The 22,154-nt window shown below is 37.8% G+C and overlaps 1 protein-coding gene across 1 annotated transcript in view; it reads left to right on the forward strand.

The window, feature by feature from the left end:
- Positions 1 to 15,970, forward strand: part of FAM83B (family with sequence similarity 83 member B) — a 43,287-nt gene extending 27,317 nt beyond the window's left edge. Inside the window, exons 2-4 of the mRNA XM_066545880.1 lie at positions 2,756 to 2,920; positions 11,412 to 11,536; positions 13,615 to 15,970. Of these exons, the coding sequence (XP_066401977.1) occupies positions 2,756 to 2,920; positions 11,412 to 11,536; positions 13,615 to 15,970 (2,646 nt within the window). The remainder of the gene's footprint in view (positions 1 to 2,755; positions 2,921 to 11,411; positions 11,537 to 13,614) is intronic.
- The last annotated feature ends 6,184 nt before the right edge of the window (positions 15,971 to 22,154 follow it).

The raw sequence follows: 22,154 nt of genomic DNA on the forward strand, positions 1-22,154 counted from the left end.
TGTACACACACCCCTATTAAAAGGGGGGGGAAAAAAAAAAAGGAAGTTTAATACATTTAAAGGCCAGACTGTTCCATGACCTTTATGGAATCCACTCTTTCTGAATGAAAATTTATAGTTTAGGGTCAAACATCTGTTTTGGTTTATGGAAATCAGTATGCAGAAATTACCTTATCACTCTTAATGACTTTTTACATATTGCATGTATCATATGTGTATTGTATGCATTATTCAAATTTGGCACTCTTCTCCAGCAGCCAAGCCTAGTTATGTTTGTGTTTAATTGAGTGTTGAGTGTTGCTAAGAGTAAATGGGCAGCGTAATGAGGACATTCAAGAAGAGTCACCTCTGGTTTGTAGGAAATACACAAATGGATGTACTTGTATCAGTGTACAACACTAATGAATCTATTCAGGATTTTTTTCTTACATTTAAATTGATCCCAGAATGCAATGGGCACCCATTCCTTGAAGATCTGAAGAAAAGAAAATTCTAGGAAGAAATTAGGGAGTTCAGAGGAAGGGGTAAACAGGTAATGAAACAGACTCAAATTTGAGAACAGGTTATTTGCTGGTCTTTACCTACCATATTTGATCTGTCTTGGCAGTTTTCTTCTCAGACACAAGTGAAACAAGACAGATGAATAAACAGGGTTGCCTTGTTCAGTTAACGCTGTATATCTCAGAAACAAGACCAAGCAGAAGGTGCAGTCTGAAAGTGATGAGATCCTTGGAGTCAAGATAAACATTCATGTTTTCAGTCCTCAGATAAAGAAACATATTCTGTACTGGAGAAAAACACGTTTAGGTTTTACTTTCAAAAAGTCAGTAAAGAAAATGAGGTAGTGCATTGGCATGTTACTTAAGATATTCAAAAGAATGGAATTCTTTGATGCTATTCAGTTCCTCTTTGACTGGTGGATTTGTGAAGACTTTATTGCCAGGTGACATGTAATGAAGAAGCCAAGTTCGTTCCTTTTCTCTTATTCGGGAGTTGTCTTTTTACTTTTCTAGTTGTTTTCATTGTTATTTTACTTTTGCTTTATGTAAGTCTTCTCTCATTTATAGTTCTAGTGATTTAATTACATGTTCAGCATAAATGAAGCTTTTAGTTCTAAGCAGGTGGGATTCAAAAAAGGTAATTTGTACAACTGACTGGAGACATAACTTTTACCTGGTTGTGTGCAACAGCATTTAGCTGTGTGAGGTAAATATTTCAGTTCTAGAATAAGACGAGTACTTGCAACTTAACAATTACACCTTTAAAGTTGATGTATAGGTAGTTTAAAGATTCGTGAAAATGGTAAAACCTGCTCTGATATCTGTGAAAGGTTTTATTTGGTTTGAATTTGCACCTAAGACATCTCATTGGAACTTTTCATGAAAATACTAGTGGATAAAAATAATACCTTTACAAGTTACACAGACCCTGGTTCTTCCTCTTATTTCCTTTCACGTTTCAACAGTAGTTCTTCCCAAATTACTAAAGTTATGTCAACAGTACAACATTTCTATATATGTATATCCAAAATACCACTAGAGGGACATTGCTTTTCCAAATCAGACACACTTGCTTTATCCCTGTGGATTGAAGGGTGTTGGCAGCTGGTGTTCAGCATGCTGATCTTCTTGAACCAAGCTCTCACAGGCTGAGAACATTTTGTCCCAGTAAGAGTGCCTCCAGCTCTTCAGTGTCTGCCTATTAGCTGCTTCAAGGTACAAAAATTTTATCTGATTTTTTTTTTTTAATGCATCATGGAATTGTATTTTGAAGGTTTTTCCACAGCATTTGTATTGCTGTTTTTCCCTCCCTTTCTGGGAGGGAACCCTTACTAAGTTTCCTTTTCCCTCATAAAACCAGTCACTACACACACCCATGTCATGGTTTAACCCCAGCCAGCAACCAAGTTCCACACACCCACTTGCTCATTCACCCCTTTAGTGGTATGGAGTAGAGAACTGGAAAGAAGTAAACCCTTGCGGGTAAAGATAAGAACAGATTAATAATTGAATAAGTAAATTTACTATAGTAAAGTACATTTTTACACAGAAAGTAAAATATTATAATAATAAAAGGATATTATTGGTATTTATAACAATAATTGTAAGTAAAAGGATAAGAGAGAGGGAGAGGTAAAGCCCAATAAAACAAGTGATGCACATTACAGTCGCTCACCACTCACTGACCAATGCCCAGAGAGTCCCTGAGCAGTGATGGGCCCCTCCCAGCCAACTCCCCTCAGTTTGCACCCTGACCCTGACATTCTGCAGTGTGGAATATCCCTTGGGCCAGTTTGGGTCAGCTGTCCTGATTGTGCTTCTTCCTGGTTTCTTAAGCACCTGCTCACTGGCAGAGCATGGAACACTGATAAGTCCTTCACTTGGGGTAAACTCTACTTAGCAACAACCACATCAGCTTGTTATTAACATTTTTCTTGTGCTAAGTCCCAGCCACAGCATGGTACAATCTATTAGGAACAAAATCATCTTGATTCCAGACAAAATCAAGACAACCCATAACTCATTTTGCTGGACTTTGGTACTTGTGGCAAACATCACCCAGGTGCTCACTTGATTTCTCAAAAAGAAGATCCAGTGGTCTTCAAAGCTTTCAGGTTTAGTGGAACTACATAGGAATTAGAACATTTTAATGTGTAAAAATATTAGTGTATTTGCTGCTCAGTGCAGGCTTCAGTGAAGAATTCTATATATGATTTATACAATACAATAATTTGTGTCTTTCCTGTTTGATTCAGGTCATTGCCATTGTTATGGACATGTTTACAGATGTGGATATTTTTAGAGAAATCGTGGAAGCATCTACTAGAGGAATTGCAGTGTATATCCTGCTTGATGAATCGAACTTCAGTCACTTTCTGAAGATGACAGAGAAACAAGGCTGTCAAGTTCAGAGGCTCAGGGTAAGGCATACTGTCTTCCTTTGCATGAACATTCACTACTTACTCGTCCACAGCCCACTGAAAAGTGATTATTATTGGAAGAGTGGTTATTAAATACTAATTTTTCAAATTAAAAACCAGGTGTAAATAGGTAAGCTCTCAGCAGAACTTTCTCTACAGATATATATATATTTTTAAAAGCATCTTTTTCAGGTGTCAAAATAAGAGCATTTCATAGAATATCATAACTTCCATATATATTTTATAAAATATTTTTCCATTATTGTGTATTTAGGAATACTGAAAAACTAAGCTTCTTTTTATCCTTTCTCCTATAGTTGCCTGCAGATAAAGTCATAAGACTTAGATAAATTCGTGTACTCCATTTCATGATTTCTTCTTTAAGGTTCTGCATTAAAATACTTCAGGAGGCCCAAGATTCTATTTTTGTAGTGTTTTCCTGAAAATCCATATTTCCATGTCTGTGCTTTGTCCTATTCCTTTTACACATTAAATATGTAATTTTATCCTGTAAGAGAGATTACAAGATGACATTTACATTTTGGTGAGATGTCCTGCACTGCCTAAATGTTTATCAGGGATTAGAATATAAACCATGAGCTGCACTGAACTGACATAAGTGCTTCATAAATACTTGTAGGTTTACTGTACTGCTGGCAGTAATAAAGGAGTTCCAAGGATGTTGTCAAAGTCTTTTTGCAAAGTTCTGAGCACTGCCTTAACTCATAGTTCCATTTGAAATTGCTTGCCTGTTCTAAGAACCCAGTCCAGGAATCGCAGAGAGATGTGGTGTATTTTTGAGGATAAAGAAGACTTTTTGGTAGATGTTTGGAGCAAACTCTATTTTATACCCTTTTTTATTCTGTAGTGTTGACTTATATCCTCGGAAGTATTCCCATTCTACTTGCTGTGCTTGTTTCTTTGTCTCTGGTTGCCTAATACACAGAGTGATGGGAACTTCTGAGGAAAAACCACCAAAACTGTGGTGTTTTATAAACACTGGTAGTGATTGCCTTCATGAAGTCAGTATTTGGCAGTACTTCCATATTCTGGAACTTGAGATATCACCATTTGCTGATTACTTGGGCTAATTATACCATAGAAGTTGCCAAAAATGGTCTATGTCCATATATGGAATGAGTTTTTTCCTTCCAAAATAAAAAATCAATTAAGACTGTCTCATTCAAGTGATATCTCAAACATGCCATATGCACTTTCAAAATATGAAAACTGTTTCCATGAACAGTTGTTTCAAAAGCTTACCTTCCTTGGATTCAAGGTTGTCTTTTTAAGGCAGTTTTATAGACTTCTAGGTATTTATATTATGGTTGAAAATTTAATATACCTAGATCAGAGTGGATTTTGTATGGATTAGTGGGGATTGGAGAGGTTTGTATGCAGCCTCTTCAGTGACACTATGTTTTATAGGTTTCTGGGTTTTGGTGGGAGAAATAAAATACATCTTTATTCTGCAAGGTTAACTTAGAATACTTTGAGTTTAATCAGAAAATAAAAAATGTATGCCAAAGATCTAAGCAATAATCCTGTTTTGTGCTGAGTTTCCAGTTTAGCTTGTAATAAAGCTGTTCAAATTAATGGTCTTCTCATCCATGGGCTACTCCCAGTGACTGTTGCTCTGAGAATAGCAGTTTACTAGCAGTTCAGAGAATAGCAGTTACTCCTGCAGATTAACTCCTGTGCCTTTTTAGAGGATAAAAGGGAAATGCAGGTGACTATGAAAGAACAGCCAGTATTTTGAAGATGTTTTCTCCCTTTCCCTTTTTCACATTACTCAAGTTTCAGAAAAAAGATGAACATCTTCAACTTTTTGTACTCCTGGCTTCTAGTCTTGCCCTTCTATTCAGTGAAGAGAAGGGCAAGAAGAGAACAGAGCTGTGTGGGTCTATTGTTTTTCCTGAAAATGTAGCACCAGCAGCATTGGTCTTGTTCTTGTCTGGCACGATTTGGTTCAGTCTTGTTGGAGTATGGATGATGCATCTTAGTCCTTGCACTTGTGATGAGTTTTCTGCAAAGTGTTTCAGACTCAACACCTCTGTATCTTTTTCTCTCCCTTTGAATCAGTAAAAAACCTGAAATGCACTAATGAACAATACTGTATTTTTTAATTCACATTTACAACTAAGTAGTCTTCTGTATGGAAAAGAAAGAGGATTTTGTTCATAAATCTTCATTAAATGTCTGTGCAGACAGTTTTTCTCATCTGAAGTCTGACTCCAAATTCAGGGCATGTTTTCTTCTTTTTTGAAACATACAGCTGAAAAAATGGATGGACCATATATTCTGCTGTTATTTTGTGAATTCCATGTAGGAAACTAGGAAATCAGGGGTTACTAGAATAATTTTTAGTCTTTCCTGCAGCATCTTTTCATGTAGGTTGTTTTTTACTCAATATTTACTCAGTATTTTACTCAATCTTGACATCACATCCATCAGTGAAGCCTGAATAATTCCTTTCCTGTACTTTCCCATTACTCTTTTCCAGTTTCATTCATTTTCTGGCTGTACTGCATTTGTCCTCAGTAATTAATTGCTTTGTTTCTTTTTTTTTTCTTCTTTTTTTTTTTTTCTCTACCTAAGCTTCTTTGATTAACTTTGTCCCTGGTCTGACTTACTTGGTTAGCAATTCATTTGCATAGAGAGATGAAGAGTTGTTACAGATTCAAACTTTTTTTTCCAGGTGATTTTTCAGAAAGTAATAAGTAATTTTTTTTTCTGCTACTGACAGGTATCTTATTTGATATGAGGTGAGACGGTGGAGGTTCTATGCTCTGTAGGAGCCTCGTTTTTACTCTTCTGCTAATAATGAAGAATCATTTTGCTACAGGAGGATATTGAAAGCTGTTTGACAGGACCTGTTTATTACCTGATAATCCTCTTAATATTTTTAATGAATTAAGGGAAAGGGAAAATTAAACCACTAATTGATTTTACTTTCCTTCTGTGAAATCTACTCCCAGATATGCATGTTTAAATACACAGTAGGAGCTGCTCTTGAGACTTGCTTGCAGCCTGTTTTTCCTCACTAGTGTTACCAAAATCATCAAAAATTTTCCAGTACTTCCACATCTAAGGCAAATTTGGTTATTAAATAGGCACTCGCAGCATGATGTTGTATCTGTGGGCAAACTTCTGTGATAAGGGCCAGACTACAGTCAAGTCTTGAGTGGTCATTGAGTCATATTCAGAGTCAGAATAGAAGCAAACTTAAAAACTACTTGGCATTTGTACAGCACATATCTGGTCAATAGCTACTTTTTAAACTGACAGTCTGTCACAAGTGGAATCATCCAGGGATCAGTTCTGGGCCCAATGCTGTTTAATATCCTCATAAGTCATCTGGATGAGAGGATCAAGTGTACCCTGAGAAAGGTTGCTGGTGATACCAGATGGAGTGAATAACTGGGCACTATGGAAGGGAGAGGCACCCTGCAGGAGGGCCTGGATTAGCTATGAGTGGGCTAGCAAGGCCCTTACAAAGTTCAGGAAGCATGAAGATAAAGTCTTGCACCTGGGGAAGCATAATCCAGGAGTGCAGCACAGGCTGGGATATAGCCAGCTGGGGTTCTGCCCGTGGCAAGCTCAGTGTGAGTGAGCAGTGTGCTGCTCCTGCCAGGAAAGCCAGCAGCGTGCTGGGCTGCATCAGCAACACCATCACCAGCAGAGATTAACAAGTCATTGTCCCACTCTGCTCAGCACTTGGAGTAGTGTGTTCAGTTTTCATCCCCACTACTTAAAAAAGATCTGGACAGGCTGGAGAAGGTCCAGAGAAGGGTCACAAAGATGATCCAAGGACTGGGAAGCTGCCATATGAGGAAAGGCTGAGAGAATTGAGTTTTTTCAGCTTTGAGAAGAGAAAGAAAGACCTGATCACTGTGTTCTAGCATGGAAAGAGAGGCTACAAAGAGGATAGAGACTCATTTTTTACAAGGAGTTACATGGAAAGGATGAAGGATCTTGGGAACAAGTTACTCCAGGAGAGATTCCAAGAGGAAACTTTGTCACAGTGAGACCTATCACTGTGAAAATAATTGAAATAATTTCCTCAGGGTAGTGGTGGATTCCTCAACACTGCACGCGTTTAAGAGTCAAGGGGGCAGGTGTTGGGCCATCTTGACCAGACTGTACTTTGGCAAAGAATGGTTGGATCAGATGATCCTTGAGGTCCCTTCCAATCTGGTATTCTATCATTCTGTGACCTCTTTTGTCTTACTAGAGAAGAGAGGCACAGGACAATAAATAATTATAGTAATGAGGAACAGTATGAGAAATTTGACTGTTTTTCCTTTGAAATTGTTAGGCCAAATGTTAGGTAGGCATCCATTTTCTTCTTTGTAAATATTTTGACAGCAAATACAGGGCAAGTAATGGAACACTGATAAAAGCAGTGCCTACAAATAAAAAGTGCTGAAATGAAATGTTTGAGACCAGTATACTCACTGTACCTAGTTACCATATTTGAGAGATTTTACTAAGGAAAATAAATGTGTAGTGGTGAATAATACTTCAAAATTTTAAATCATGGTTATGTGGCACTCTCTGGAATGAAAATGTAAAGAAAATGTACAGAAAATGTACAGAAAAGAGGTTAGAGCTTGTTTCTTGTTCATCATTGGGTCATTTAACTGGATAGCACTGGTGGCTATCCTTAAACTGCAGCCACTGGATGTTTTAAATGTTCCTGAGTGTCCTGTAAACTCTTGGACAAGAGAGGAGATCCATTTGTAAATGAGTGATTGCTTTCCCCACAATGATGCCGTGATGAGCACACTGCTGTTAGGACAGTCCTATAGCCTGAGGATGAAGCCAGGGCAGGAGTTTCATCTTGCCCAGCACTTCTTACCAGATGGGGCTTGTAATTCAGTATGTGTATGCTTACTGCTTCTAATCCCAAGTGAAATGCATTGTTTCCATATTCCAGATATGGTTTGGGTGATTTGGGATTTTGGGTGATTAATAAAAGCATGCATTCCTGTCACCTTAATTAGAGGGTTTAAAGCTGGTGAAGAATGCTGGATGAACTGTGCAGGAAAAGGAAGTGTTATGTGAGAAAGGTAAGCATGATCTCTGCCACTTGTCACGTTCCCATCTGGTAATGGATGACCTACCAAGAGAAGAAAAGAGTTCAGAATCAGGGAATAGGGATAGAAAAGCTACAAGGGGGAAAATACTGAAGAGAAGGTAAACAAAAGCAAAAGAGTGACTACAGTGACTACAATTATTTTTTTTAACAACCCAGGAATTTAATGTAAATAATTGTATTCCTTTTTTACATATGCCTACTTAAACTTATATATCAACTTATGTGTACCTAAGGCAAAGGTTTTTTTGGGTGTAGTATGGTAATTTGCAAGCCATTAGACTTGGTTGTGCCTCCAGCATTGATTCCCAAATTATGTCCTGTCCAATACTGATCAGACATTATCTAAGGAACATTTAATGTGTTCAACTGGCATGTCTTTAGGCCAGCATTACTTGTTATGGGTACTTGAAAATGTATAAGCTGCTCTCAAGTTACCTTTTTCAAATTATAATGACATAAATATGATTAAATATAATTAAATATGTCTGAAAAACACATATAATTATGTGGTATATAGAGCTGGGTAAAACAATCATCAAAGTAAATGCAAATTTCATTACTAATTCACAGGATTTTATTAAAGTAAGGGGTTACTATTATGGTTATCTTTAGAATGGGTAAATTTCAGTATTTTATTCTTTTTCAAGAATTACTATTTCTGTAGTATTTATCTTTCAAATAAAAGCTTTTAACATAATTAGTTGAAGCTTGAGTAGCTGCTGGTGAAGAAATTATTTTCTTCAGTGGGCTTGTTCAAAGTTCAACAAAATCATTTGGAAAAGCACAAAAATTGATTTTTGTCAAGAAGAAAACTTCTAATTGGAATGCAGAAAACTTAAAAGACAGAACATTAGGTCAGCAAAAGTGATTAGCAGTTAGAGATGCAAATTTATGTTAACCTGGCATTCAGTAATGCAAATTGGGTTGTTATTAATTCTTTTGTAGCTATTTCTGAAAATAGACCTAAGTATCCACCTGTATTTTTGCTTTTAAATTTTTTACCTTTTAAAATGTTACAGCACTTCTAGATGATACTTCTTGTATTTATCTATTTAAGCGATAAACTTTATGTTTTATATTTGTTAGACATGTTTTACATTTGCTAGACAAACAAAAGTAATTCTTAAATGCTGTCTTTGTACATTCTAACTGAGTTGAATTGAGTACATTTTAATGGAGCTGAGCTTTTTCAAAGCTTGACAAAAATGCAGAGCAAAAACTCTCCTAACAGTGAATGAAGTTTAAACAACTTTGATAACTTGAGTTAAACCCTAATTTTCCAACTCAGCAGCTTTTAAGTGTAACTCTTGCTTCTGGGGTTGGATTTTTCATTTGATAGAAGTTTCAAGAAACCAACACTGAAATATACACTGATTTAGAAAGCATGTGTTATTTGGAAATGTGCTTTCATATCATGGATACATGGATATTTTATCCTAATTTTTGAATTTTCTGTTTGGAAAGATAACGTGAATTGGATTGTAGTAGATGCTATCTTTAAAACTCCTACAGCCTCTATCTACCAGTACTTCATATGTTTTAGGCAAATGTAGAAATGCTCCCATAGATAATGAAGGCTTATGTCACTGTATTGCAAACTCAGTCACACTTTATAGACTGGAATTTTAAATGAATTTGTAAGTTTGAACATCTCTACAGCTTCCCTGAGGATGGGAAGTGAAGAAGGAGGTGCTGGTCTCTTCCCCCTGGTATACAGTGACAGGATGTGTGGGAATGGTGCAGCCCACCACAGGAGGTTTAGACTGGACATCAGGAAGCACCAAGGGAGTTGTTACACAGTGGAACAGGCTTCCTAGGGAAGTGATCGATGCCCCAAGCCCATCAGTGCTTGAGAGGCATTTGGACAATGCCCTTAATAAGTCGCTTTAACTTTTGGTCAGTCGAGAATTTGTCAGGTAGTTGGAGTAGATGATCATTGTACCTCCTTTCCATCTGAAATAGTCCTGTCCTATCCTATCCTATCCTACCCTACCATATTTATTTAATCCTCCTGATTTCGCTGGAATTACCATGTACACAGTCTTTTCCATTTGCTTCATGAGCAACCCTTCCACCCATAGCTGACCTTTAGAGAGCACATCTGCTGTGATCTGCAGCCTGCCCTTGTGGCAGTCCTGTTGAAGTGTGACATTCCTGTCTACTCACAGGTCTTACATGCCACCATTTCCATATGTACAGAGTATGTCGTAATCATGTAGATTCTTGGTTTTTACTGCCAATACTAAATTATGGATTTTACTCCCTCTGGAAAGCTTAGGGTTGCTAGAAAAAATACTCCAAGGCTAGAAACTACAGTAAATATTGTGATCATTCACAGTTATCTTCCAAGCTGCTTTTATCTCTCGTGAAGCATTTTGTCTCATATTTACATGAAGTAGTTGCTTGTGGGTTGGTTTGCATTGAATATAAATTTTAGATAAGTAAGCACCTTTTGTGTAACAATTTCTGTTAAATGTGTCTTTTTTTCTACATCCCCATAAGAACTTTTAGAAAATTGTTATTAGTACAGTCCCTGAGGTATAGTAACAACTTCTTTCAAATTTTCTGTTTCTATGAGCATAAAAACCCAAGTGACAGTAGAGAGAGAAAAATTACAAGATGCTGACTTAGCTGAATCATCAGTAATTTAGTTTCATCAGTAATCTGGGATAAAAATTCACCATATCTTTGAGATCCAGTGTGGAAAATTTCCCAAGTGCCATTTACTGAGTTTGCATGAATAAAGCATAAAGCTTAATGGAATTCAAAATCAGCTGCTGCATTGAGTTTGTGCTACCTATGCATGTTGTGTTAGTGTCTCTGAATTTAAAAATGGGATTGATCTCATGGTGCAAAGCTGATAGATAAATTTTATTGGTGGTAAATCTGCAAGGGATTCTAGCACCAGGTGGTATCATTCAGTGGATGATCTCAGAGTAGGGTATATGTATTTGTAGATACAACAGCCTTGTTCAATTAAAATAAAAGTGATCCTGGCTTTTCTAAGTGTTCTCTATGATTAGCTGAGGTACTTGGAAATCATATAAACATGTGCATCAGCTGATGGAAATAATTTTTTTTTGCAGTACAAAACCTCTTTCCCTTTGTTGAAGGTGTTTTCTGCCAGAACCTCTTTTCTGAAGTTATCGCTATGGAAAAGCAGAATTTCATTTTCTGAGGCCTAGGGAATCTCATCAGTCTTGAAGCCAAAACAGTAACCAGCCATTTTGGTCCCTAGGTGATAAGTTGAATCAGCATTTCATTCCCTGCAGAATTTATTAATATGTAATAATTTAACTTTTCTCCTACTGCTCCTCTGAATTTTAGCCCTCTGAATGTTAAACACAGACTACAGTAGATGAAATAAAGTGTTTGGATTGTTTTTTTCAGAATATGAGGGTGCGGACAGTGAAAGGACAAGATTACTATTCTAAAACAGGAGCAAAATTCCATGGAAAAATGGAACAAAAATTCATTCTTGTTGACTGTAAGAAAGTCATATATGGTTCTTACAGGTAAGATCAATCACTGAAATGTCTGTAGCAAACCTGTCATCTCATTACTGCTGCTATAGCGAGTTTTGGGGTTTTGTATTTGTGAAAATTCTTCTGGGGAATCACATGAGTAAATTTGATTTTGTTTTCTGTAATTTAACAAGCATTCATAGATACTGATTGCTAACTAGCCTAAGAGAGCCTCTGTTCATTTTTCACAAATAAGAAATAAAGGATATAGGTTTTGCTACAGCCGAAGAGTTGTAAAAATAAAAAAATCCTGATTTGTCTTATGTTTTCTGAATTATTCTTGTTTAACATTCACTCCAGAGAAGTGAGTGTCAAATTTTTTTCATAAGATAGTTCCTCCATGTAATAATCTAAAGCTAACATTAGAGACTGATTCTGTGGCTCTCTAGTATATGATAGTCAAAATCAAATTTGCACATGTCTCTTTCTGTGTTTGGCTAAGTTTCTGTATTCTGTTTTCCTTTATATTTTCAGTGTATGTGAGCAAAACAGGCTGGAAGAACTTAACAGCTTTGCAGAGCTGGAAAAAACCTAAGTTAAAGCAGAGAGAGTCTTAACTCACATATATTTAAATATTTTCCTTCTTTTCATGCTACACTTTTCTCCTTTGCCCAAGTAAGTTAGTTTCTGCCAGCATAGTGCCTGGGTACCAGATCCACAGCCACTGCCTTTCACAGATTTCCACCACTGTAAGCTGTTGAAAATCTGACCTTTTATTTCCTCTAAGACTCAGCCAGCCCCAAATTCAGACTGACACGTATAAATGGTAGTGAGGTAAGTGACAAGTTCATAAATGACTCAGGGTAAGAGACTGCAGGAACAGCCTGCATGCTTTGACATCTCCACACCACTGTGTGAGATGACACTTCATAGTCTCTGGGAATGGGATAGGTTTTCTCATTCCAATTTGAAAAACAGCACTGCCTGAACACCTTGCACCACAGGGGCTGGAATCATCAATTTCTGTAGAAATTAGGCCACCTTGGTAAAAGAATCTAGTGATTTGTTACAGGAAAAACAAATCTTTCTGAACTCTGTCACTGAACTCAATTTAAAGTTCAGGGTTTTTTTCCAATATTATACGTTGTTCTTAATTGTGAACATTAATAGGAGAAGAACTTAGCCGCATGATTTGATTTAATCTTGATACGCTGTAATTTCCTGAAAAATACAAAAACATCAAAAAAAAAACAACCCCTTAATCAGTAAGCTATTTTTGTGAACAAAACTAACCCATTTTCTAACATCTAGAAGAAAAATGCAAATAAATAAATTCTTTATTTTTTCCTTTTTTCGTGAAAAATAGGATTTCAAAACAATTTTTTCTTTCTGTAACCTAGAAATTGTATGTTTTTCGCTCCATGATATTAGCCTTGTTGCAGCATCCTTAATGTACATGTTAATTTATTTTATCTCATTTAGTAGCTGTAAGTTAATTGCAGCTACTTAGCTTTGAGCATGTGTTCAGTCTTTTACAGCAGAAAAAAGTAAAAAGCATTATCAAAGCATTATCATTGCAATTAAAAGAAATTTTCATATCCAATGCAATGTGCATATTAGAAAATGTAAACTTTTTTCAAATTCTGAGGTGGATCTTTTTGAAAATCTTTAGAATTAAGTACTTTCAAAATTGCTGAAACACTCCTGCATGTTATTTCAAATGTATTTTTTTCACAACATAATCACACAGTAACATTCTCTGACAGAAGAGGTAATTTAGTGAGTACAGGTTAGTCCTGCCATAGACTTTGTAGAAGTGATTTTTTTCCATTAGGTATTTGTACTTTACTGTTCTACATTTGTGAATCCTTTTTTGGAATACTTCTTATAAGGGCAGTTATAGACTCATTCCTGCTCCCACTGAAATCAGTGGGAAAAACTCCATCTGAATTAATCTGATGTTAGATTAGACCTTCTGAGTCTAAATTACATGAATCATACCCTCAACTTATTTATTTAAAAGGTACTTTTACAAACCCAAGGTTTGTGTAAAAGCTTTCTTCTCAAGAAAGACTGGTATAATACTTAAGCTCAAAAGAACTGTATCTAATGGTCATTTGTTCTTTCAGCTTTATGTGGTCATTTGAAAAAACCAACCTCAGCATGGTTCAAGTTATCACAGGACAGCTTGTTGAATCCTTTGATGAAGAGTTCAGGACTCTGTATGCCCGTTCTTCCGTTCCCAGCTCGTTTGCCCCAGAATTAGTGCGGGTGAACAGTCGCAAGATGCTCTGGGATAATGACACATACCAACATTCAGTGTCTTCCTTGGCTTCAGTTTCTAGCCAAAGAAACCTTTTTGGTAGGCAAGACAATGTTCTCAAGATAGATCCTCTTTGGAAAGGTCGTGGAAGATATGCAGTAAATGAAATAGATAAATACGGCTTGAGAAATCAAGCCTATAATAAGCAACCATTTAATCCAGCTTTTAATGTTCAAAATCCAGTGCAGCAGTATCAACCTAGTGAAAAAAATGAGCACTGGAAGAGACATAGTTATGCTGGGGAGAAGCCAGAAAGGACACCTTACCTGTTGCTCAACAGAGCTATTAACAGAGCAAACAATCTACCAAATACTTGGAAAATGCCATCTGATAGCCTTAGTATTGTGTCATCATTACGAGGAGGATATGCCAATAACTACAATATTCCCCAGCAGAGTTTTGCTGATCAGTTCTCACGACCAAAGGTAAATCTTGCAGAGAGAAATTCAATTGTACGGAGGTCTTTTAATGGGACAGACAATCATATCCGCCATCTGCAGCAGAGGATGCCAACCCTTGAGCACACAACAAAATCATTCCTACGTAACTGGCGAATAAAGTCCTACTTGAATGACCAGTCAGATTGTCCAGTAGAGTCAAATGGGTCAGCCTTGGGTGACCGATATGATAGCTATGACACAGCTGAAAATATTAAAGCTCATGCGCTCTACTCTCATTCTCGCTTGCGGTCGTCGTTGGTGTTTCAGCCAACTTTACCTGAACAGCAGGAAGTAAGCAGCTGTGCAAGTTCTTCAAATTCAACTATAATTGGGTCAGAGGGAAGTGCAACACCCAAAGGGACATCTAACCATGCTCCCAGTGTGGAAAATGGAACGGATAATAATTTAGAGGAGCTTAGCACAAACTCTCCTCTTAAATCAGATGCACCAACAGGCCACAGAATTCAGGTTGCAGATGACACAAAACCTAGGGTAAATTCAAATGCAGCTGGCGACTCATCACTGTATTTGTACACAACACTGTGTACAGACAAACATGCAGAAAATATGAAGAACCTTCAAAATGAAAATATGCTCAAAAGGAGAAGTTTTCCCATGTTTAATTCCAAGTCCATATTGGATCCTGGTACCAACAAACATGCATCCAATTATGTTTACAGCACATTGACTAGACATAGACTTAAGCAGCCAGTTAGTCCAAAACTTCCAGAAGACATGCTGAAGAGTGCTAAAAGTTTGCACAGTGTAACCAGTCACTCACCACAGGAGGAAAAGGACCTGAAAGGAGAGCTGAAGAGCCCAACTGCTAGCAAGGCAATCTCCATGGCAGCTCTCACTGAAGCTAGCAGGGAGGAGTCCAGTAAGGATTGCACATCGAAGAAAGAAAGTAAGAATTCCCCAAGTTTTCTGAAGAAAGGATCCCAGAAACTGCGGTCACTTCTTAATCTCACACCAGACAAGAAGGAAAACTTGTCAAAAAACAAAGGTCCGGCCTTTTACAGAATGTGTAGTAGTTCTGACACGTTGGTTTCTGAAGATGAAAATCAAAAACCGAAGATTTCTGAAAATAAAACAGATTCTTCCCCAAGGAGAAAAAGAAATTCATCATCAAATTCTCAAGGTAGTTTGAACAGAAGTAAAGAAGATGTCACCGGGAGTCCAACAAAGTCTCCAAAGTCTCCGAAGTCACCAAAATCTCCAAAACCTCCATCTGATGAGAGCAATAAAAAGTGTCCTCTCTTGTGCCCCCTTGAAAGTAAATTCATAGAAACTGCAGGAGATCCATCTACTCCAAGATTTAATACAGAACAGATTCAGTATCAAGATGCAAAGGAGATCTCCACAAATGCTACTTCCGAAAGCGCTCCTGTTTCTGCTCTCCAAAGAGCAAGTTCAGTGGCACCACAGCTGACAGGCTCAAAGCACCAAGAAGAGCTGAGGTCTCGTTTGAGTGAAAGGCGTGTTTACAGTCGCTTTGAGCCGTTCTGTAAGATGGAAAATGCCAGCCAACCTGCAGGAAATGCAGCCAACAGCAGTTCACATCTCTCAGATATCAAAACCAAGACCTTAGGGAATAATTATGGCAGGAGTAATCACATGGTCAGCTACAACTCAGCTGCTTACCACCCATTGCAGCCTAATGAAAACAAGCTGAGAGGATTTATGCAAAAGTTTGGGAACTTCCTACACAAAAACAAGTAATGTTATAATTTTGTTGATTATATTGTAATACAGCAAGACTGGCAAAGCTGGACATAATCTTAACTGGACAAAGACTTGTGGCTAACTTTTGTAGAGTTTACTTGGATTTCTTCTTGGGTCTAGGACATTGGAACGAATGTACATATTTTTAAAAATAATTATTCTAGAATTGTTATACTTAAATCTTCACAGAAATTCTCTGTCCAGAAGATGTTTCAAGGAAGTTGTTTATAGTGTTGATATTGTAAGATTAATTTTATACATTTTCCTTGTGAAGAAAATACATTCTAGTATATTTTAAGATTAATAAATGTGGGGTAAAAAAGATGGGGAATGTTTTTTAAACTTCAGTTAATATTGTCTCCAAAGATTTGCCCTTCAAAAATAGGATAGCACTAGGAATAGTAAATAGTATTTTTTCAGCATTTATGCACACTTTCAAATGATAAACAGAAATGTTAATGCATTGCATGTTACTTACCTTTAATTTTTGGAAACCTCTTTTAGGTTTCATCTTGTTAATAATTTACCTCCTAGCATCTATTGAACTATTTGGGCAGTAGATGGATCTGTCTTACTTTATTGAATTTTCTGTGTAATATGATATTTTTCTGAAGTATTTGGCATACAGATTTGAAAGTGACCTTAATTTGAATTTTCACGGACTTGTTTACATGGTTAAACTAGTGTGAATGTAGAATGAGCATTAAAACAGCTATTTCTAGAAAAGGTGCCTTGAACATAACCCTACAACTAGTTTAAATTTCAGTGCATTAATCACATTTGTACAGCATGCCAGCATTCTGTAATGTCTTCACTAAAAAAGCTTTTTTATTACATTTTTGTATTTGGTGTTTAAAAAAAATTCTGTGGACTTCCATTTCTCAGGTAAGTTTTTGAGTTTCACATGCAACAGTCTTTTTAAAGTGTTGGCAGATATTTTTGCAACTGTGGTCTTTAAGTGTGGCCAGGTATTTTGTGGCTTTAATGGCCTTATGTCAGGATGACTATTACAAGCTTGCAAGGAATTAGGTAGCTAAAAGTGAGATTTGTAAAAATCAACACATCAAATGATAGGGCACCTTTCCTAAGACAAAGAAAGTACCAGTGAAGGGTGATAGTAGAAAGTGTTAAACTTCAGTGAAGGGATTGAGGCACCTAACTGCAGTCTAAGGGACCTTTGGTTTATCTGAGCCTCTGTATCATAAAAAATTTCTCAGTAATAGGTGACTACAGGTTAGTGCTCACAAAAACAGAGGTGTGGTGATGTGTTTGGGCAGCAGCATGGCATTCACTTCTCATCTGCAGTGCACAGCCAGAACATTCAACTGGCTTAGCCTGTCCTGGGTGTGAAGTTCGTGTCTTAGAAGGACTCCATAACCATTTAGCTGTAAGATATTCTGTGACAGTTTTGTTTAAAATTCTTTTTTTTTTTTGAAATTTCACTGCTAAAAGCTTAGAATTCTTATACAGATCTTTGTGTTTCAGGAAAGAGTTTTAGGAGAAAACTTCAGTCTCAGATCTGAAAGGTCCCACAGTGTTCTGTGGAGGAGTCCACCATAAAGGTCTCGTCATCATTCTTCAGAAAGAAATACCAAAAAGGCAAAAATGCACCAGTTAGAAGAAGTCAATTTGTCCTATCTACCTGTGACCATGGGAATAGATTTTAAATGGAAATGTACTTCTCACTGAGAACCTGCTCGGGTTCCCATGAAGTCACCATAGTTACTGTTCCCATTGTTCATAGTTACTGTCAGTGATTTCAATGAAGCAGTGTCAGCTTTTTATTCAAGCTCTTAGGCACCTTTTTTAGGGCTCATACATCATAGCAATAACTGTTTCATTGTGGGGATGCTAATTATTTATATGACTGACAAAGACTTGCATCTCAGTCCTCTGCTGAAAGTTTAGGTCCCTCCATTGCTTGTGATCACAAAAGATTTTATAGATTTCTTGGTGAGCACTTTTTTCATTCCCTGATGAAATGCCATAGTTACTATTTTTCCCAAAGAAACATTTATATTTAAATATTCTGTCCCAACAGAGGCAACATGTTCAGACCCAAGATAAAGAGTGTCTTAGTTCTCAAGGCATGTTTTCAGCATGGGCACAATGTACTTCCACAGCTGGGCAGACACCAGCAATGCCATACTGTACTTTTTAAAACACTTAATAATTTTTAGCCAGTTGGACATTTGCCCAGGTTAGTACCTGAATTGAAGTGCAGTTGGTGCTAAAAATGGTGGGGTTAGTTTTGGGAAGATCTTTAGTTTTCCTTTGTACCCTAGTGATCTCTGACAAATGCTTGTAAGCAGAACTATATTTGGGAAGGAAATGAAAGAGGGAGAACAAGGGTCTTGGGCCAAGTTTAGAAGAGCAAGTTCTGTCCATATTGAATAAGCTTTGGGAAATCTGTACTCATAAAATTTGGAAATATTTACTGTATTTTTCAAAGTACATTGCTAATTAAAGAGTCTTCATAAGGCAGATATTTTAATTTACCAAGTCACCTGTGTTTGTAGATATATGTACTGCTGTTTTTTACCTGCAGAGAAGATTAAGATCCTTCAGTGAAGAGCCTGCTCATAGACTTGATAGTGCAAAAAGAAAATCTTTGTAGAACTAGCATTTTTTTTTCATTTTCAGCTCTCTTCTTCTCAGAATTCCCACATAGGAATGGTCTGTGCTCAGGCTGATCCGAGGTTAATGAAAATGAATTCCATGGACCTCAGGGGAAGTAGGATCAGACTCTTAATGTACTGACATCCCTATTTCAGGAATGTAACAAGACCCAGTGCTGCTTGGGGAGGATAAGGCTCTGCTTGACACCATGGGAAGAGCAGCTTAATGCCCTGCCTGCAGCTACAGCTTTGAAGGTTGGGAAGCACACTAGGGAGGTCCACAGATATTGCAAGGACCAAGTGTTCATTTGTTCCCTCCAGAGCCTGTGTTAGTGGGAAAATGCTCACCCAGTACTGTCTGATGTACTCATGTCTGATGTGATAGCCTCATGTCTCCATGGGAACCCAGTTGCCCATAAAATAAGAAGGAAAATGTAGGTGGCAAAAAAATCCGTCTATCAGCAGAGAAAAAGGATGTGCAGATTTCTGGAGGGAAAAGTTGGAATTTGTGTTTTTCAACGTCTTTTTTCCCAAAGCTTGTCTTGATGTTTCTGCCTTTCCAAAGAGATGCAGTTCATTCAGTGTGTCCTAAATGTGCATTTCATGTTACAAGTTTTACAACCCGCACACACCCAGTGCACTCCCAGTTTTGTAAGGCTGTGAAGTAATAGCTGTTGCCATGTGTGATGGTCATTTGGCCACATGGCTTGGGAGTTGTGAAATCCCTAAGAAATGTCACATCATTCCTGCATTAAATAAAACAACATTAGCACTGTCACACATCTCTGTGAAAGCTGGGTAGAGTTAGGCAGTGCTGAGGGTGCTGAGTTCCCTCAGGAGCACTGCTGGGAGCAGAAGGCAGTGCAGCTGGGAGATGCAGGTTCCTCATACAGTGCTCATTCAATTTGTGTCACAAATAAACTACCCCTGCATACAGTCATAATATACAGTGAATAAATTGCTTCATTTCTTCAGCCTTGTAATAAACAGCTTTTGCTGCCTCTCAGACTGCAGAATTGTTGGTTGATCTCTTATTAATGACCTTGCACTGCCCTCTTTATTCATGCTAACAAACACGAACTAGATGTGAAGAAAGATTATAAATCAAGAAAAAGTGAGTTGCCAGCTGTCTAATAAATGAGGATAGTAGTATTTGTGACAAACCTGGAGAAAAACAAAAAGCTTATCAGGCACTAGATGTTTGTGCATAGGTGAAAAATTACTATTCAAAGACAACAACTGTTTGATCATTTTTCAGCTTTCTGAGATGTATTAAAACATATTGTGGTTTAGAAGACATCATAAAAAATACTAAAATCTGTTGCAGGACAATGTAAAAATAAAATTTAAATTGACTCTACCAAGCTGTATGATAAATACATATGTTTTTTCATTTGTAGCATTATGTGGGGTAAGCTGTACCATCAACAAGTAGCTTTGCAACTGTGTAATGCAGAGAGATCAGTAAGGTTACCATGGTACTTAGTGTAAGTTATTCCCCTTATCAGTGTTGTATTGCACAGTACAGTACTTGGGGTTTTGTTAGTTTGTTTTCATTTAAGTCAGGAGAGTTAGAGCAACATAAAGCTGCAGTAGTTCATGGGTAATTGAAGCATGTTCCTCCAATTTTGCCTTCACTTTCACAAGTACGTATTCCATTAGCACCCCAGTGACAAGAGGAGACTGCATTGCTCAAAGGACTGTCTTGCCATTTCATTCCTTATTTCAGAGTGGTGCTTACAGATAGATGTCTGGGTACCTTTACTCGGGGTCTGAAATCTTTCACAATTTTCAGCTCTAAGAGTTACAGTTAGGTCTACAATTGTCACATTTCACATGATGCTAAACATGTTGCATGTTCTGAGAATGCTTTTCTGTACTTATAAACAGGATGGAGAAAACATTTGCTCTTGCTCAGAACAGGGCTCCTTTGCTGTTAAGCAAAGCTGGTAGTTCTGAGTTTGCTTTTGTGATGTTGACTAATTAAGTCATAAAACTTGTGCTGCAGACCCTTTGGGCTCTGTTGCCCTTCTCTGGACACACTGGTGCTGGACACACTCCAGCACTTCAATGTCCTTCTTGTAGTGAGGGGCCCAGAACTGGACACACTGTTCAAAGTGTGGCCTCACCAGTGCCAAGCACAGGGGAACAATCATTGTCCTGGTCTTGTTGGCCACGCTGTTGCTGATCCAGCCTGTCCAGACCCCTCTGCAGAGCCGTCCTACCCTCCAGCAGGTCAACACTCCCTGTTAACTTGGTGTCACCTGCAGACTGACTGAGGGTCCATGTGATCTCCTCACGCAGATCATCAGTAAAGGTGCTAAGCAGGACTGGCCCCAGCACTGAGCCCTTGGGAACACCATTGTGCTGGCTGCCAATGGGAATGGATTCCATCCACCAACAGACCGTACAGCCAGTTTTGTACCCAATAGACAGTGCACCCATCCAAGCCATGAGCATCCATTTTCTCCAGGGGAATGCTGTGGGAAATGGTGTCCCTGGCACTCAGATCAGTGTGGACAGGCCTGTAGTTTCCTGCATCCTCCTCTGGTCCTTGTAGGTTGACATCACATTTGCTAACTTCCACTCACCCGGGATCTTCCCAGTTAAACAGGACTGCTGGTAAATGAAAGGGGCTCGGTGAGCACTTCTGCCAGCTCCCTCAGTACCCTTGGGTAGATGCAATCCAGCCCCATGGATATGTGTGTTTAAGTGGTGCATCAGGTATCTCACCATTTCCCTTTGGACTTTGGGGGTTTCATTATCCTCTTCATCCCTGTCTTCCAGCTCAGGGGCTGGTACCCAGAGAACAACTGGTTTTACTAGTGAAGAGGCAAAGAAGGCATTAGTACCTCAGTGTTTTCTTCATCCATTGTGACTATGTTCCCCCACCCCCCCCATCCAAGAGAGGATAGAGATTTTCCTCAACATTCATGTTGATGATGTGTTTATATGTTCAGAGAAGGCTTTTTTATCTTTTTTGTCTTTTCTGGCAGTGGCCAGGTTAAGTTCCAGATGGGCTTTGGCCCCTCTAATTTTCTCCCTTTTTCCAAAAGACATAAATAATTTTTTTTTCATATATGTCTTTGTGGATTTTTACAAAATATCTCTGTGTTTTTCTGGAGGAGAACCTGGTTTGCTAAAAATTACTTGGCATCCCTTCAGAAGAAGCTTCTGTCATGGCTATGTATCTTTCTTTCACCATGTGTGTTGAAATACCTAAAAATTCAATGGTTAAGTGCAAAAGATGGTAGTTGGAGGGAAAACCAATAATTTCTGATGTGTGGGCCATGATATGTGCTTATTTTGAAAATGTTACTTCCATATATAAATACAGCTGGGAAAAAAATTGCTTCTTGTCTCTCCAGAACACATGGAATTTATGCCAGTTGAAGTGGAAATATTTGAAAGACTGAGCACCAGTGACAACATTTTATTGTGTTTGAGAAATGAATGCAACTAATCAATTAGCATTCAAACAGTGGACTCCTACATGTCTATTGTATGTCTGTTCTTGCCTCATTTAGCAATCAACCTGCTCAAAATTCAGACTGATGGTCTAC

The sequence above is a fragment of the Molothrus aeneus genome, chromosome 3, assembly GCF_037042795.1.
Source record: "Molothrus aeneus isolate 106 chromosome 3, BPBGC_Maene_1.0, whole genome shotgun sequence".
NCBI classification, from domain to species: Eukaryota; Metazoa; Chordata; class Aves; order Passeriformes; family Icteridae; genus Molothrus; species Molothrus aeneus.